Source organism: Vespa velutina, chromosome 1 (assembly GCF_912470025.1).
Source record: "Vespa velutina chromosome 1, iVesVel2.1, whole genome shotgun sequence".
NCBI lineage: Eukaryota > Metazoa > Arthropoda > Insecta > Hymenoptera > Vespidae > Vespa > Vespa velutina.
This window is the reverse complement of record NC_062188.1, coordinates 20,563,560-20,583,342: the sequence shown is the minus strand read 5'-3', so window position 1 is coordinate 20,583,342 and position 19,783 is coordinate 20,563,560. Positions and strand designations below refer to the sequence as shown.

The window sequence follows — 19,783 nt, the reverse complement described above, 5'->3', positions numbered from 1 at the left end:
TTCCGGGCAAGGATGTGGCACAGCCTACATACCTTCGGCATCGTGGAAGGAGAAGGAGAAGTGTAGGGGGGGGGGGGGGGGAAGAGAGAGAGATTACCACAGCAAAGTGGGAGATAATAGCAATGACTAGGAGGACAGATGCTTTCTTATTTTTTATTCGCCGTCGTAGTATTATACACGTCTTACGTATAAGTACGTCCATCTTCAAATAAATTCGAGTGACTTAACAAAGTCGTGATATATGATAAATGAAAAATGTACAAAGTAAAAGTAATGTTAAGTAATAAAAAGAGATGCGTAAGAAGCACGCGGCGCACAAACGAGTAAAGTGGTGAAGTCGAAGACGTAGAAGCCGCGTGCTCTCTCTCTCTCTCTCTCTCTCTCTCTCTCTCTCTGTCTCGCGCCGTGAAGCGGCGCAATTCTTAGGCACCGCAGAGTTCTGTCAGTGAAAGGAAGTATAACGCGCGGCTTGGAACATAGTTACTTAATCTTCGTTTGACAGAAACGAGGTCATTTTTATCGATGCACGCCTACGTATGTATAAACAAGAAGAGAGACCCGAATTCAGCTTTTCTTTCTTTTTTGACGATAATCGATTTTTTTTCTCTTTTATCTCGACACGGCATCGCGGGAACGGAGATAATTATTCGAATAGTTTAGTACTAGGAGGCAGGTATTATCGTTTGCGTAGTTATTCCACTCCGTGAGCGATATCGTCGTTGTCGCTTGTAACGATTTACCGATAACGTCGTATCACTCGTATAATCCTTAATTTATTTCAAAGCAATATTTCAAAAGAACGTCGAAATAAAGAAGCGAATCGACAAAAGAAAAATTATACCGTAAATCCTGCCTTGCGACTTGCCCGAACGGTCGTGTCCTCGTTACTTGTTCTCCAAAGAGAGACCGTTTAATCGGCTAGTATATCTGTATTATAATACATATGCTTCTTACATAGGTATATGTTGGTACGTTTGCGTCGGTGCGATGTTCGTTCGTTCGATCGATCGATCGATCGATCTGTCGATCGTGGCGAAGATCACGAAAGATATAGATAACTTTTCTCTCTCTCTTCCTTTTTTCGACGTGACCCGCCATTAAATACGTGCCTCTCTCTCTCTCTCTCTCTCGCGCGCGCGCGCGCGCGAGTGATCGCCGACGATACCAAAGAGAACACTTTCGCCGACGTGCTTGGCTTTTCCCTCGTGGCCGATCTAAAAGTGCGTGGATTCCGTATTATATCCCCCTTCCTCTTGTCCCCTTTCTCGGTCATCCCCTTCCATCGAATAGAAGTATTACCCCTTCTCTTCTCTTTCTTTTCTCTTTGGCTCGTTGCACGCGTTACTCGCCCCCCCCATACGTCTCTCTGTCACTCTCTCTCTCTCTCTCTCTCTCTCTCTCTCTCTCTCTCTCTCTCTCTCTCTCTCTCTCTCTCTCACTGTCTTTCCCTCGTTCCCGCGTCGCTACTCAAGAATCCGGATCTAGGCTCAAGGTTTACATAAAGGAGCTTGGACGAAGCCCTCGCGTCTTCTCCCCGCATATCGTATAATCATTGGCTTCGTTCTCCTTCCAATGTTTCGCGTTTATACGTATACGTATGTATCTCGTTTTACGACCATATAATACGATTCTACTCTTTCTCCATCTTTTCTTTTTTTCGCATGAAAGAATGATTTTCTTTGTTGGGACGAAGTAAAATACAAAAAGAGAAAGACGATCGGTGACCTCCAATCGTTTTCACTTATATAATCTTTCGCATTTCATTCGTTTGTTCCGTAGCTTCGCTTATCTATCGTATCGGAAAAATATCTACACGCACACATATACACACACAAATATATATATATATATATATATATATATATATATGCATATATTCGCCGTTGCTTTCGTTCGAGTTAATTCCTCGTAAGCCTTCTTCCAAGATGACCGAAAGAAAGAGGTGATCACGAAGGAAGGGCAAAATCGCAGGTGTAGCGCCGCGGGCTAAAAATGACGATATCGACGAACATACGAAAGGCTCCTTTCGCGTTCGTCAAGGATCTCTTGGAAAGTATCGATATGTTTGTTCGTGCAAGTACACGGCCGAAACGCGCTCTCTCTCTCTCTCTCTCTCTCTCGAGTAAAGGGCAACGCCGTAAGAGTTTTTTATCGAATTAGCAAACCTTTTTCTCTACGGCTCGTTATCCGTACCGAATGACTTTTACGGATTAAATAATATTAAATGAATATTCAATTATTTATATCGTAGAAGAGACGAAATATTGCAAAGCCGAATCGAGGACTTTCGAAAGTTTCGCGATAAACCGTCAAATCGTTGGAAACAAAGCGATATTCTCTCGCGGTTATGTCGCCATCGTCGTTGTTGAGGAATATTGCTACGTTAGCAATTGCTACGTTAGCAATTGCTACGGTGGCAAAATTGTGCAATAAACGTATCGTTACGTACGTCGGTACGACACGCGCGATCGATAAGCCTTGATACAAGTTTTACGTTTCAATATCGTTCGATACGCCAACGACTAAGGAATTTGAAAAGATCTCTGACGAACGAGAACTCTCTCGTTTCACGCCTCTCCGGATCTTGTTATCGCAAAACTCGTCGCTGGGATATTATTTTATTTCGCAAGTCAAACGATAAATGAGGGAGAAGAAGCGAAAGAAAGAAAATGGATAATTTCTTTCGAATATTTTGAAAAAAGAAACAAAGAGAAGCTACACGCGGAAGCGATGTTTCGGAGTTACTCAACCCACTGACACATTCATTATTCGGTCATATCGCCTTAATTCGGCATCGAACGGTCGATTTTATTGCGATCTTAAAAGGAGAAAAGGAAAAAAGGTCGTTGAAAGGGGATTCATAGCTTTTCGTCCTTTCTATATCTTTTCTAATCTTTTTTCTCTCTTTTTTTTCTTTTTTTGTTTTCATTCGATAGGCGCATTGACACGTTGAAATTCATCGAGCATGACTAGGAGATTACTCGGAAATGGAGAAATTCGAGTATAATTCAGGCGCTATTTGTCGTTAAAGCCCGTGAGAAATGAGTACGACACGTGTCGCGTGAGCAAAGTGAAAGTTATTCGCCGCTAATGAATTCGGAATTTCAGTAATCGTACCGTTGCAGTCGAGTTAGAAAGAAGAAGGAAAAGGTGTCGTAGGTGAAAAGAGAGGAGTGTAGGTTACGCTATGAATGGAAACTAGAGAGAGAGAGAGAGAGAGAGAGAGAGAGAGAGAGAGAGAGAGCGGGTGGAGGGAAGCGAGAGAATTATATGAGCGCGCGTGTGCGTGCGAACGATCGACGCTCGCACGATCGCCTTCGGAATTTCCGGTCTAAATCGTTCGCACCGAGAAGACTTCGCGCGACCTTGCACGAATTTCACTGGAGGACTTTGAAAGCGAGAACCTTTCAAAGATTTATTATCTTTTCTTTCGATTTTTATCAAACTCTTATCGCAAAGTGTCGCCGATATTAAAAACGCATCGACCAAACGAGTCTTACGAATCGATAAAAGCCGATGTTTAACCTGTCGGATCGTTTGAAAATTGCCACGCGTGTTACGTCACCAAATACCGTTCTTCGATAAATTTCGTCTATTTCTTATGGGCGAGATAGCCCGTTAGAACGACATACGAACGTCAAATCTTTTAACGGTATTTTCACGTGAGAGCGAGACGAATTCGAGATTACCTCTCTTTCAAATCGATCCTCGCACCTTACTTGAAGAATCTTCTCACCGTCATCTTTCTCGAAAGGATGTAACGAAGGAGCGCGCGCGCGCTAACGTTCGCGTTCAAAGTCGACGCTTTGCCGGATGTCGACGCTTTCGATGGAACGCGTTACGGTCGTATAAGTTACGCGCTACCGACGTCGTTCTCTTTCTTCGCCTTTCAAAATTTCTTTTTAATTCAAAGAAAAAAGAAAGACTTATATATATATATATATATATATATATATATGTGTGTGTGTGTGTGTGTGTGTGTGTGTGTATTTGAAGGTTGATTCAAACGAGAGACTTTAGAGACTTTCTCGGTGTGACGCCCTCGCGAAATAATGCGTTCGCCATGAAATGGAACAACGCCGAGGACAAATCGACGTTGACGTACTCATTATTCGCTCATATATCTGACAGTCAATTTTTCGACGACTTGTACACATATACGTGTACGTACGTCGTAACGTACAAGCTATTCGTAATCGCGCCATTCGAAGCGAAAAGATTTAAATGCGACCAATCCCTTTTCCCCTTTGTACGTATGTATATAAGTTACGGGTAGTAAAGTTTGATATAGTTCCCGTCAAACGTCTCGCTTAATCTTTTATTTTCGCGATTATTATTTTTCTTTTTTTTGAGTCATTCCTATCGGCCGATAATAAGCTGCTGTTAAAAAATGAAGTTACTCGTCGCGTACAAGGAATATTATCTATAGCAGGTATAGTCTCGGTTACGTAAATTCATCGATTACCGTGTCGTATCGTCGTTAATACGCTGCCATCTGGAAACAATAAATGCGATATAATCGAGAGCTCGAAAGGAAATCTACAAAGAATCCTGGCGTCTAGGTTCGAAGCCGATTTATAATTTTCGTTTCGAAAGGGAGAGATAATCGTCGATAAAAATCGTGTAATGGACGAGGAGTAAGAGGAAAAAGCTTAACCTATATCGTACGGAGAGATCCACCTCGAAAGATGAGGAAAGAGAGAGAGAGAGAGAGAGAGAGAGAGAGAGAGAGAGAGCCGCGCGGTCGGTTGAAAATTGGCGTGTAACTTTTCGAGATGCAACCCTCAACACTCGCACGCGTATTATTTACGCATCTCTACGACGCGCGTGGAGAGTCTAACGATTCTTCCCTATAGAAACTCTCTGTCCTTCCGCACTTGTCTCTATATACGCAAAGAATAGTCGGGTAGAAGGGCGCGCATCCAAAGGGACATCGTTTCTGCGACCTGAAAGTCGTAGTTCCTGACTTAAGACGCTCGTCCTTCGGAAATAGAAACTAGGATTAGGAGCTTCCTCGCTTCGTCTGTCTCACTTTGTTAATTATGCTAACGATATCGGAACTTTACTTTTTCTTTCCATCTTCCATACAAGATAGACACGCCGGATTATATAGAAAAGAGATATAGAAGCTCGTATAATCATTTTTCCGTCGCTTACGTCCGCCGAAGGTAAATCGAATTTGATACAGTCGCAAAACTGTTTGTAGCGCTCCGAATGGCGCACCCCGCCTACGGGCAATGGCCGTCTAGTGATTTCGATTGGCCGCGGCGGCTTCGCACGCTATTACGAGCGACGTCGGTCGGTCGGTCGGTCGGTCGGTCGGTCGGTCGGTCGATCGATCGTCCTAAATTCGAAAGGGCGGTTCCAGACCTTTTAGACGCCTTCTCGCCTCTCTCCTTTCTCCTAATGTATTTTCACATACGTATTACATATACTATCGATCTCCTCGGCGATTCACCAAGATCTCAAAGTCGCAAATCTTTTCTGAGTTTCCCTATTCAAGGAATCCTTTAAAAGTCGCGAGAGATAAGAAAAAAGATCGGTCGCGATTACGTTTATTTACTTTCCGTCTCCGAAAAGAAATATACTGGATTATACTCGTACTCTCTCGTACCGCGAGTATCTACGAATCTAATGCTAATTACAATGCAGAGCTAGAAACACTTCTTGCGAATGGATATACCTTATTTAATCCGTGACGAGGATCCCCTCTCCTAGATCTAAATAAATGTGTCTCCTAGGACGCAAATTATTTTGAAAAATTCCTCTGAAAAGAAAAAGAAAAGGTGCAAAGTCAGCGCCGCGCATCGTTCTAAGGATCTTTCCGCGATCATCGGCGGGACAAAGGAAATTCCTCTCTCGTTTCGCGATGTGTCACGCTAATCGACGATAATCACGATAATCATCTCGAGCTCGTCGCCGAGGCCAAGAGAGGATATATTCTCTCTCGGATCGTTCGACCCACTTATCGAGTCGAGTCGCTTAGATTCGACTGCTGGAATGGCTGGAAGTGGGTCACGCGTAAAAGTAACTGTTACGGCAAAGAATTTCATTGCCGAGAAGAGCCTCGCGAGCAAAACAAGGAGCGTCGCTGGATGCGCGCGCGCGCGCGCGCTAGTCGAAGGAAAAGAGGAGGGGGGATCGACGGGCGCGCGCATCCAGCGACGCTCCTTGTCGCATTGATAAACGCGACTAATTAATCCTAGCGCGTTTTCGTCGAAACATGTCATTCTCACTTTTCTCTTGCTCCTTCGACTTACAGCCTTCCCCTTTCACGGCGATTAATTTGTAACGACAAAAGGAGAGAAAAAAGAGTGATGGATGGTAAAGGACGATAACGATTACAACGGCACGAATAAAGCGCGGATGAAGGCTCTCAGGTAAAACGGACGACGGTCGGTAAGTAGTTGGTTGTTGTCCGAGTGAAAGGCAACGATGCGAAAGTAAGCGCGCTTGCGCGCTACTACGTTTAAACCAATGCATAAGAAAATGTTAACTACGTTACGAGTATGTACTAAATACATGCGTATGCGCTCTGTAGATACGTTTAAATGCAAACCACGAAACTTGCCAGCCATATTAAAAGCAACCGTCCTTAGATCTTTTCCCCCGTCTCCCCCATTCTCCCTTTCTCTCTTTCTATTGTAGATGGGAGAGAGAAAGAGGGACTCTCGCTCGTAAACGACAAGTTCTTCGGTCGAAACGAGCGAATTGTATTGTGTGGTATATCATTCCACTCGTTTTTTGACCCAAACGATCCGAGTTATTCCGGAGAAAAAAGGGGAGTGGGAGGGGCCGGCGGAAAGAAGATTTTATAGTCCTACGAGTAAGTTAATTTTTAATTCATCGACGAAAGAAAAACTTTCTTTCCAAGAATAAACCAGAGGTGTCGGCCCCGCGAATAGTCTCTTCATCGCGGATGAAGAAAATATGAAAGCCGTTAATCCCTAAGGGTTACTATCTCGGGTCGTTACGCGCTGACAAGGTCGCGCTTTAGAGAGAAGCATTATTATCGATGGACTCGATAATATTCTCAGATGCGATATTCGATCGCACGTGTAATAGTGACATATCATATTTATATGGAGCCTTATCCTACCCGCGCGTTAATTCGCGCTTGTACGCGATAAGAACAGGCGGCGGCGGCGGCGGCGGCGGCGGCGGCGGCCAAATCAAACGTCGTCCTTCATTATCGAGTCAAATGACGCAGCTGAGGTAAGACGAACGACACCAAATTGATCGGTGTCCAAAGATTAAAGCATTTTCCTCCTTCGAACGAATCGACATTGGAATTCCAAGAAGAAGCGCGCTACTATCGCAACATTCGACTGGCGCTATTTGACGTCGTTCGGCCCGTCATTAGATTTACCGGCACGCGGTAAAAATCTAAGCGCAAAAAACCCCGGCTATTCTCTATCCTTGATTTATCCTACGGATGAATATAATTATTCGTATGCGCGGATAAAGAAGAAGAAAAATATTTACTCGTTCGACAAAATGGAGTAAGGTGGAAATTTCGATTGGAAATACGGGGGGTGGGGGACTGTATTTATTAGAGAGAAGCGACCACACCCAAAAAAGGAGCACGAAGAGAAAGACGAGGAAGGAGAAGAAGAGGTCAATTACCTCCGAATCTTCGTGCGCGTTTTCGAAACGAGGATTTATAAAGAATCTTACTTGTGAATAGGAAAAATGGAGTATAAAGATGGAGAGGTACTTATCGACGAACGATTGCGTACTTAGGCGTCTCGCGCATGTCGTTCGGTCCTCCGAAAATAAAACTAATAAGCAAGGACGCGATAAATTTTCATCGAAAAGAAAGCTCGTGAGATATCTTCATCGGTCGATCGTGTTAAGCGCTCGTTTATTCGCGATTAGCGCAACGCAAATTCGAGAAGATCGAGGAAGAGAAGGAGATAGGAATTGGCAATAGCAACGACTAGAGAGGAGAGGCAAGAAAACGGCATACAACAACCTTGCACGAACGACCTCGATCGCCTTCACTCCTCGAGGAACCTTCGCCGCTCGTTGCCTTGCGTCTCTGGGTTGCGCTCGATGACGAGATTGCCTTTTTTTAACGAACGGACGAACGGACGAACGGACGAATGGACGAACGAACGAACGAACGAACGCACGTGCGATTTTAATCGATAATTCGAAGGAGATATTTCTTTTTCTTCTTTTTTGTTTGTTTTTTGCGCTTGCCGAAGAGAACGACGTGGCAGATGCGGCGTTCCTTTCGCACGAACGACGCATTAAACGACAATCGTGTAACTTCCGAGACGGACCAAGTCAACGGGAATGCCGTGAGAGAGAGAGAGAGAGACGACGACGAACGATCTTTACGATCCGAAACGTAAAGCCGCTCGCTTTGTACGCGTTTTACTACATTATTTACGAGTTGAGCAGCTCGAGTGCCGTCGCGTCATTCGTAAAATACGTTTCCTATGAAGTGGCGTTAAGAAAAAAGATTAAAGAGATTCGATTAAACGGTTCGAGCACAAAGGGATGTTTCCCATTCTACTTACCCCCTCATTTCCTAGGAACTGTATCGTAGGGTTTTGGCTGGTCTTGTTCTGAAACACATAAGAAATAGGAAGGGATACATTATTCTCATGTTGAAATTTCTTGAATTTTGGGCTACGAGCTAAGCCGTCGTTTAGGAGGGAAGAAACGAAAAATGTTGCGCTCTTCCTTGGACGTGACGTAGGAAGAATTGGCTCGAGAGTCGGGCGCGCGCGCAAGGTCGAGGGGGAAAGAGAGTAGCAATTAATCGTCGTTAAGTAACAATGACTCTCGCACCCCTGCGTGTGTCCCAGTGTCGCGTCGCGACACCGCACCGTTACGTAATTTCTTATATAATTGTTCGAACACGCTCGCGAACGTTTACCCGCAATAAAGATTTTCTCTTACAATTTAGGAACCATTTGGCATCGTCGATAGGGAAAAATCGATGGAAAAGCCGCAGCAGCCTTCCTGCGAGAAAGTATCGAGATACATACATACATACATACATACATACATACATACGTACATACATACGTACGTATATCATATCGCACGCGCTACCTATCGACTGATTTCGCGTGCAATTTCTAGGCTCTCGAGCGGAGGATCGCTCGGAAAGGGAAAGTAACGCCGCTGCGTTGCTTCTGACCGGTGCGGCACGCCGCAAGACGGGCTCGCGAATCCGAAAAAAAGGAAACTTCATATTCCATCTCGTGATCGTGTCCGAGGATAGATGAGCGCCAGAGAGAGAGAGAGAGAGAGAGAGAGAGAGAGAGAGAGAGAGAGAGAGAGAGAGAGAGAGAGAGAGAGGTTAACTATGGAAAGAAAAACTGTAAAGGAACGTTCTCGATCGCTTTCACCGATGAGATCGCGAGCGAGAAACGAAGGGAAGGAAAATAGGAAAGAAAGGAGAGACGGGAATTAAAGAATAGATTCGGAGAACGTTCGCCGTTCGCCAACTTGTCCTTTCGTAAATCCGAGTGAATGCGCGTTTACCGACGTGTCCTTTCCCTCGATCCATTAGAATCCATTAAAATCCATTAGAATTTTAATCATCGTAATAATCCGTACAACGATTGATTCTAGCGAAGACGGTGCAATATCTCTCTTTCTCGGACGCAACCCAGACACTTTGAGCCATTTAACGATACATCGTCTTTGCGCGTGTCAACGAACGAAAGCGAAACTCATTTTGACGAGGAGTTGACCGTACGAACGAATAGGATAGGACGACGTTGACTTTCGATTCTACCCCTTTGGCCGCGGCTTTACCGATCGACCGATCGACCGATCGGTCGGTCGATCGGTCGGTCGGTCGATCGGTCGATCGATCTCGCGAGACATAATCGCGCGGACCTCGAGACGCGTCGTTGCCAATTCGCGGTATGTGGATTTGATCGGGACGGCTGCTCGTAGAGCCGAGATATTCGGCAACACCGCCAACTGGTTCACTTTCTCTCGGACGGCGAACTCGAGCGCGTCTCTGTCCTCCCTTCGCGTCGCGTTAAACTTCTCTCGCCTCTCTTCTCTCTGGTACATAATATGTGTATGTATTTAACGATACACGACGGGCGCGTGCGCGCGCGTAGGAGGAGAGCATCTATTAGGAAGCAGCAAGTCGCCTTCGAGAACGCCTTTATCTAGATCCCGTTCCACGACGTATTCGTCCTAACGAATGTATCCTACGAGATACCTCCTCGTCGTAGATCCGTCGCTCTGACCTAAAGACAGAGTCTGTTACAGGTTACAGGTAACCCCCGAGCGGATTTCCCTGGATTTCGAAGATGCCATAAAGATGCCATAAAAATGCCATCAAAATGCCATATCGTTAACGTTATCTATCATCGATCCTATGCCGTTGAAAGATGCGAGAACGAGCATCGTTATCTTATCCGATAGGATGGTTGTTGTTAATGTGGTCACGCGCCAACCCCGGAATATTCCCGCGAGTTCTGTACTTACGAGCTGCGACGCACGTATCCAACGAGCGAAGATCGAGATACGACCGCCGCAAAACAAGTGAAAAACTGAAAAGATGACGTTTCTCTTGCAATTACGGACATGGAGATCCTATGGGACAGGTGCCCCTTTCACAACACAAAGTTTCTATCGTTTCTGCGAGAATTTCGAGATTAGTGTCCGGGAAAGAATGTATAATAATGTATATAAATGGAAAAAAAAAAAAAAAAAAAAAAAAAAAAAAAAGAGAAGAAAAAAAAAGACGAAGAAATGGGTCGATCGAAGGTAAATTATTATACGCTCGTTCGTCGTTACGAACGAGCTAACTCTCCTGTAGACGGATCTAACGATTTAAGTATGCGTCTAAATGTCAAACGGGTTTGTGGACCTTTGAGATAGCGCGCGCGCGCGAAAGAGAGAGAAAAATGAACGAGCGGCTCAACCAATCGGTATCGATCGATTTCTAGGTCAGAGGAGCCGAGCAGCCACACGAGCTGTCCTTCCTTTTCTCGTCCACCACGCTTACGCGACAAAAGACGACGACGACGACGACGACGACGACGACGGACTATCCGACGCAACATATGCCACGTTGTGATTATTTTCTTTCCAGTATAAAACCGGCCAACCTTCGTCGCTACTTCCTCTTCGAATAATCACGCTCGCATGGAGCACTACGGCCGAGCGGAGAAAAAAGAAAACATGCTTGTGATTATCGGGAGAAGAATGTCCATTTATTTCTTTCTACCATATCGGCCCTTCCTCGCGAAAAGGTGAGAGAACCTTAACGAGGCTCATTGTTCTCTCGTCTTTCGAGAAAATCCGCAATGCTGCGCCTTCGAGCGATAGGCACGACGCCCTCCAAAGACAACCCCTTCTCGCTCGGATCGATATCGCATCAGCGAGGCGACCCACGTAAACCTCCTACGATTTTCTATAGTCCTATATGCTTTCGAAGATATACTTTGGTCTCCTTTCCTCTTGAACGATACGAATCGGTTTACTTTCATCGCTGCGATGCGAATGAAAGAGAGAGAGAGAGAGAGAGAGATTACAATAACCAATTTGTTCGAGCTCGGCCGCACGCATCGCTTTCCGGAAGTATTTTAATTTGAAACTTTCAAAATGAAATATCCCTCGCTTAATATCTCGACGACCGCGTTCGCGAAAGTTAGTTGGGTCTCGTGGCGAAGAGCGTTAACGATAATTAACGGCTTTTAAATGTTTGTTTAAAGGGGAAAACGTTGGAAGGAGAAAGGGTCGGAGATATAATCCTCGACACTGTGCTCGAACGGTGAGTCCCGTATTCGACGTCAAATTTCACCGAAGCTTTTCATCACCCAAAAACAACGATCGTCCAAATTAACCACGCCTATTTGGACGACTTTTTTTTTTTACCGCAACAAAATCGAACAAAGGGAGCTAAATTGATAAAAAAATATGTTTTAAAATCGATACGAAGGACAGGATCGACTCGAACAACAAAGTTCCGTAAACCGGTGATTTCGAATGGCGTTTATATACTCTGTCTCTCTCTCTCTCCTTCGACCCTTTGTGCCTTTTGTCGCAGACAGCCCGGGGTACAGTTAGGCGGTACAGTACGATATTCCCACCAAATTATACCGTATAAAATAACTCCCTTCTCTCCCTCTCAAGCACATCCCAACAACGCTTTTTAAGTTCTCGTTGAATTAATTCACTGGGAACTGGTGTTACCGAAACTAGTTTGGACAAATAGAGAGAAACGCGATCGTTCTCCCTTTCGCCACGTTCCTTTTTTTTATACGTCTGCGAGAGGTAAAGCAACGACGAGACGTTCGCCCTCAATTTCACCAAACTTTCCAGACATTCGAGAGAGAGAGAGAGAGAGAGGGGGGGAGGGAGGGAGAGAGATCGATCCGCACAATGTACTTCTGCTCGAGAAAACTACAATCCCAAAGTCGCGATGCGGCCAACCACCAATTAAGTTATGGTTATGCGCGCCATTCGGTCCGTACCACGAGATATAATGATCGTTGCGCAAGAGAAACGTTCGTCCGGATCGCGCGGTTCTTAACGTTCTCGCTCGTCGATCGTCGCTTCCAAAGTCACGCGAAAGTTTTAGCTGTGATATGAGATACGTCATCGTCGCGAATAATGCGATTGAATTGAATTTGAAAAAGCTTTAGACGTTATAAACGAGAGAAATCGTAGGAATAATTCGTCGGAGGATGATTCGTGACGGGAAAAGGGTTAAAGCGCGTTTTCGTGTCGTTTCGCGAAAGAAAGATTGGAAGAAGGATACGTAAATAAAGGAACGTAATAAAGGAGGAGGAGGAGGAGGAGGAAAGACCGACTGGCATTATCGATTTTCGTGGAAAGAGAGAAGATTCGATTTCGTTCCGTGGTACGACCCAACGGGAAAATCCGCGAGAACGATAAACCGACCGTTACTACAAATACAATCGAACAGACGGGGGAAGTTTTTGCTTTGAAATCGCGACGATCGAGCACGTATCCGAGTCGTCGCACGTACGCTTACGAGGCGAAGCCTCGCCGTCGTATACTCTGCCAGGACGTTTAACGAACGGCGCGAGAATTGCATTCCGAAACGATCGTTTAACGAAAAAGCATAGTTTTTCTTTTTCCCCTAAAATTTCTCTTTCGAAAGGAAGAAAAAAACAAATAATAGAACGCGTTCTCCATCGGTGGACACTTTGCGAATCCTCTAGAGATCACTCGTCTCTCCTCTTTTAGTATGGCCTAAAATTCCTGCCCCTCCCACCTCTTCCCTCCCCTCCCGTCCCGTCCCCCGTTAGAAACGTCGCCGAATGAGCGCGAACGTCGACACGCGCGCGATACCTCCTACGGTCTGTGCCTATCGACCCCAGCTGTCCGCGAATTATACGCACCGTTTCGTATTTAATATTTTACAAACACTTTTTTTTACGCTTCACGCCTATCTATGACGCATACACTTGGAAGGTTTATTAACACGATCGTCAACGAACCTCGCAATCGTCGAATCGTTGTCGAATGTTGCCAAGAGAGCACAAAGTGAAAGGAGCTCCGTGTCGTAAAATAAAAAGGCCGGCTCGAAGAAGGCAAGACAATACTCCGCTCGATCTCTTCAAATCTTTGAATGATCTTGAGAGAGAGGGAGAGAGAGAGAGAGAAAGCGATCGCTAACTTTGTTCGCGTTTGACGATTGCCAAATTGTTCTCGCACGTACGAAAGAGATACGATTTATTCGAGAGGCAAAAAAAATGAGAATCCATTCCTTTGCGATAGCTTCGCAGTACATTTGACTTTACGGTTTGCTAAAGAAGGAAATAATACGATATAATGCGATATATAATACGAGAATCTTCGATGAAACGATTCCGAATGAATTGCAAAACGAGTTTATGCAAAAAGGCGAACCTTCTCTTTTTCCAATGTCCCGTCGTATAACTTTACATTCTAAATTCGAACTTGGTGAGAAAAATATAAATCGAAACATTTTTCGAGTTACGTTTATCTTTTTACACGTACAAGCAGGTCGAACGCGCGATAGGAAATCGATACGAAATAAAGGAGACTTTGAATGATATATATATATATATATATATATATATATATATATATCCGCCGATATCGACGAGAATTCGCGGAAACGCGTCGCGTGGTTTATCGCTTTGGCTTCCCTGTCAGCTGATCCAAAGCAAAACGGGACTATCCCATAGTAGGGACTACCACTACACGGACGTTCGACCTTCTTTCCTTGCCAGGCGCGCGCGCGCGCGACCTTCCCGTCTCGTTAGCACAAACGCACATCTCTCTCTCTCTCTCTCTCTCTCTCTCTCGCTTTAGATGGGAAGAGAAGAAGACGGTCGATTCGATTCTTGTCGATCGTAATCGCTAAGGGAGCAACATCGTGAGAATTCATTAGGCATCGGCGATTGCCTCTAGCGAGGGCACTCCGCGAAAAGATCTACGCACCTGTAGGTATAACGACGAATCGAAATGGGAAAATTTTCTAGGATCAATGGAAGAGATAATTAATGATTAGCGCTTATCTTTCGTACGTCTGCAATTTTGCCGGCGATGTACACTCCGAAGGAATGTCACTCGAAAGCAGAATGAGGAAACGAGAAGAAATATAATATAGTTTGTTCGTTCTTTTGTAATTCCTTATGGAAAGTTCCTCTTGTCGCTTCGTCTCTCGTTGCGCCGTCTCCCCTTATCGATTGTGGTCGTTGCGAGAAATTGCGGTAAGGAACATTCGTGAAAAATCAACTTTCACGATAAATCGTCTCGATCGGGCCAGTCATTTTCCGTTGACCCTCGATCGATCGATCGATCGATCGATCGCGCTCGTGACGGCAAGTATTCATCTCGAAAGAAATCCGCCAGCCGAGACGCGTTTTCATCGAAAGCCGGAAGGGAAGAACGATAGGATCACCGGTTATACACACAAGCGCTCTTATTCCGGTTCCGATTGTAAGAATCGATTCCACCCTAGAATTTCATGAAAATTTATTGCTTTTTCTTTCTCCCTATGTAACATCCAATACGTAGTTGGTATATTATAATACAACTACGTGGGATGAATTAATCGATGCCATAGATTACTTTGGCCTTTCGAACGAAACATTTTTCTAACCATTCCTTTTTAATATAAATAAACGAGTTCTAAAAAGTGACTAAAATATCTCAAAAATGTTCGCTATTACAATGCCGAGGGGGGGGGGGGGGGGAGGCGCGGATATATTTACGAAATCGTTTCCGCGAGATTACGTAGCGTTTGACGTCATCGTAGATAACTGAAAGAGAGGGCTGTAAGAGTAAGTTAAAAGTATCGAACGAATTCAATTTTGTCGACGTTGCTATCTAGGAAAGAAAAAGACGACTTATTAGACGACGCGTAGATCTTGACCGAGTGCAACGACCTTCGAACAAAGTCGAAGAGGCAGACGTCCTTTGAAGAGAAAGGACGTCTCTCTCTTTCTCTCTCTCTCTCTCTCTCTCCCCAGATCGAAGGCCTTCCTCGCGGAGAAAGCTCGTAGCTACGAAACGACTCCTCGTGGCATATTAACGGGCACACTCCACTTTCGCGGATCTTTTTTCACAAAGGCAGAAGGATCTTTTTTCTCTATCGGTTACTACTTGCTCGACGACGAAAAGCCTTCTTCTTTAAATTGTCTCGTCGTTTCAAAGTTATCACCTTAAAAGACGTCGAACCTTTCAACTTGGATAATAATTCCTCTCACCCTAATCGAGAACACTCTCTCTCGTCGCTAACATCTTTGCCAATACTTTCTTTGAGATCGAGCGACTTATTGGAAAACGATTGATCTTTTATTGTCATTATCATTATCATTATTATTGTCGTACCGTATATCGTAACACCTCTAGATGCACCTACATCATCAAATAGGATCGCAATTTTCGTGGCAATGTACTCTCGAGGCAAATTACGTTAGATGCTCGTTAAATCCAAGTGGCAGATGGGTGGCAGGGAGCGAGAAAGAGGAAATAAGGAAGGGAGTGTAAAGTCGATATACAGCGGCAAGTTGCGCAATCTCAGATTTCACTCGGTCTATTATTCCCTAGTAATTCCATCGTCGAGTGGCACTACCGATGACCAGAGGATGACCAAACTGGATAAACGTTATTTCGTCTTTCTCGACCTTTAGCTTCCTCTCGCTCTTCTCTCCTTTTTTCAACAGGTTAGACTCGTAAGAATGCGGTCTCTCTCTCTCTCTCTCTCTCTCTCTCTTTAGCTATTGCTTTAGATTGCGAGGGATATGGCGTTTGTAGATGAAAAAAAATGCGTTTTAAACTAAAAATGTACTTTCTCTCTCATTATCCATGTCAGTATCCGTCGAACGGTCTCGATTCGTACGATTTTTCTAAACGTTCTTTCGTAATATCTCCTTCTCGCTCGATTTCTATCTTTACTTTTGCAATAGGGGTATGCGATAACGTCGGTTATATAGCGATCGTTTCGAATCGAAAATGGAGGCTTTAGAAAATCTTCTTCTATTCCTTTCCGAGACGGAAATAAGACGTGTAGTCGCAGAACTCGTAGATCGTAATTAAATTCGTAGGGAAATCGTGTGGATTATGTGGTTTGTCGAATGATAAGCCGCGACATACATACCTGTAAGCAGAAACGGAAGACTCGCCGCGCCGCTCGCGGATGTGATTCACGGTATATTATTATTAGAAAGCGGAGTATTATTACTTCATCGACCAAATTTATAACGTGGAACTAACGGTCGGTTTGGGCCGTTCCTGCAGCACGCGCGGAGGTGCCTCGTAGAAAACGCATCGCGAAAGGATGACAAAGTTGGGGACAAAGAGGGGGTCGCGCCGTTTACATGATCTCTTACAATCATTTTTCTTTCTCCAAAAATAAGCGAGCGAATCGGCTGGTCTCTCTCTCTCTCTCTCTCTCTCTCTCTCTGCTCTGCTTTTACTTTGATATGTACGCGATAGCAGATCTAGAGTCGGCTCGAAAAGAGGAAATTAGGAGAAAGAGATATTAAAATTGATGAACGAAAAGAAGAACGAACCGTTCCCCTCTCGTAATTGCTAAAACGGAGTAGAGTCAATCCTTCTCTTTGGCCCTTTAAAGGGATATCCACGCGTATAACAAGTTTCATAGGAATCCTCTCTCTCTCTCTCTCTCTCTCTCCTCTCCCTCCCTCCTCTCTCTCTCTCTCGATTTCTCAGAAAAGCCCAATCCGAATGTCAAGCGAGATGTACGTATACCCGATCATCGATCTTTGATCTTCCGTGCTTCGCGAGAAACCTACTCGTTCTCTGGCTATTTTACATTTTATTTATCTTCGTTTAGTTTCCTAGGAAATATGTATGCAGATAGTCGCGATATAAACGCTTTACGAGCTTCTATTTTCCCCGTAGTAATCGTAGAAATCGCGACGACCTTGGAGTAAGGAAAACTTTCCTAACTCCATCGGCAATTCTTTGAAAAAGCGATAAAACGTTGACCGCGGCGAAAGGCGAAAATTCTTTCGACACCCTCCGCCGTGTTACAAAGGAAAACGTTTGCTAGGAGAGCGATAAGACGCCGGTTAATACGTATTATATTTTACGTTTTCAGCTTTCTTTTTTCTCTTTCTTTTTTATTCTTTTTTCCACCTTGGGAAGTTACGCGAATCGTAAGGCTCTCTCTTTGGTATCGGCTTTCTTGATTTATTGGCGGCATTCACTTTCACTCGGCATAATTTATACCGCGCGCCGTGCCGTAAATCGAACGTATCTCGAGTGCACGTAAGTCGCGCCAATTAGACGAAGTATCCTCCTTTTGGAGGATATCGGGACGCGACTCGGAGGAATAGACACCGCGAACGGATAAAAAGCGCCGGAATTAAACTATCGGAGATCGATTTGCCGCGGAAGGAGAAATTCGGGAAGGAAATTTTTGGAATATGCATTTTGATAAGTCAACGACGAAGAATAGTTATTAATTACAGAAAGAGTACGACGAGAGGAAGCAATTAACGATTCTTAATTATAGCGCCATGCCTGCGAGCGTTGCGCGGCTTATTAACGGTAAGCGGATAATTTATGTGGGATCGGAGACGCGCAAACTATCGCACAACCTATCGTACAATGTATCGCTAGGAAAAGTTTTACAGCGGAGTCAAATGGATTTAAACGAAAGGATTGTACGACCCTCCTATACCCATCTTCGTTCTCGAGATAACCTCGAAATATGTTGGCTCGCGCAATCGTCCTTTCGATTCGTCCTACGACCAGGAAAAGCTTATCGATTTCTTCGGTAATAAAGTTTTATTACGCTCGACGATACATGCGCGCACATGTACATATATATATATATATACACGTATGTATTTTAACAATAAATATATTTTGGTAAGTCCCGCACAAAATTAACTCTCTCGCAGATGCACGGAACGAAAGTTGCATTTAGCCGAGCTTTTTCCAGTCTATCATTCTGTGAACGTTATATATATATATATATATATATATATATATATATATATACATATAAGAGGGTGGGCTTGGAAGAAAGAAGAAAAAACAAAAGATGTTGTTCCGAGATGATACAATTCCGTTCTGGATCCTTGTTGAAATTTGAAGGAATCCCTAGACGAACCTTACACCTGGCTCTTGCACTCGCTTACCAATAGCACCCTCTGGAAGATGCTCGGGAAGCGTAGTCTGAAAAATCTCCTTCGAGTCTTCCGATCTCGCTTATACGTGCGCTTAACGAAATAAAATGGGGCGCGCATTCCCTGGGTGGTCTAACGAGGAAAGAATATTTCTAAATGGCCTGCGATGTTCGCTGGAACGACGACGTTTCGCCAAACGTCGGCAAAAGGTCTTTGTACGACGAACGATGCGTGGCGATTCACGAACGCGTGGCCGATTACGAATATATATATGTATATATATATATACATATATATACATACATACACACACACACACATATATATATATATATGTATATATCTATTCCTTCGGCTTGGGCCATACTCTCCGCTGTAATCTCTTTTACTAAAATTTATTCCTTTCAGCTTTTCGCTTACGCGAGAACGCGCATCCGGAGGCGACGAGTTCTCCCGAACTCGTCTAACGCGGCACGAGCAAGCGAATACGTAAGTATTATTATATATTCGAGCGCGATAACTCTGCGCTATATACGTCGATCGTAAAAGAGCGTCGAATCGAAAAAGCGATTACGCGAATTTTTCTCGCCTTTTTCGCCGATGAGCCGAGGAGCGAGAACTTTCCACGGGTCAAATTTCTCGCGATATTCGGAAAGGCCTCTTTCGAAAATAATTGCGTATCTCTCTCGACGATCTGAAAAAAACAAGGGCGACGGCCGAAGAAAAAAGGAAAAGAGGTCACCGACGTTACCGACGTGGAAAGGGAAGAAGGAGCGTTTTTGGGAAAGACGCTTTACTCGTACGTGCGCGAACGCTAATTAACATATTATCGATAGGAGGGCCAACGATGCGCAGAGAGAGAGAGAGAGAGAGAGAGAGAGAGAGAATAACGGCAGTCGGCTTTCGAAAATAGGCAAGATAAGATGAGTCTACTTTTATTTAATCGCGCCTACCGATAATCGTGGCTGCACGTATAGCTTTCACGAAAGAAACCTCGTCATGATACTTTTTGAATAGAGCGCGTTCGTTACGAGAGAGAATCAAGCGCACGCATATTCCAACGCGTCAATCTTTTCGCAAGAAAAGTCAACGTTCGCAATCGTCGATTCTACGTTGTCTTTTACGTAGCGAGCTGAGCAAAGTTTAGCAAGATATAACTCTAGATGGTTGCAACGAGATACGGTTCGTGC

General features: G+C 44.4%; 1 protein-coding gene across 8 annotated transcripts in view; it reads right to left on the bottom strand.

Annotated features, from left to right (window-relative positions):
- LOC124949931 (RNA polymerase II elongation factor Ell-like) overlaps positions 1-19,783 on the bottom strand; it is a 53,323-nt gene that overhangs the window by 30,172 nt on the left and 3,368 nt on the right. For 7 of the 8 annotated variants that reach the window (XM_047495891.1, XM_047495848.1, XM_047495860.1 and 4 more), the window contains one exon: positions 8,529-8,576. The exons of the other annotated variant lie outside the window; for it this stretch is intronic. In XM_047495891.1, coding sequence (XP_047351847.1) covers positions 8,529-8,576 — 48 coding nt within the window. The remainder of the gene's footprint in view (positions 1-8,528; positions 8,577-19,783) is intronic. 8 annotated transcript variants of the gene reach the window in all.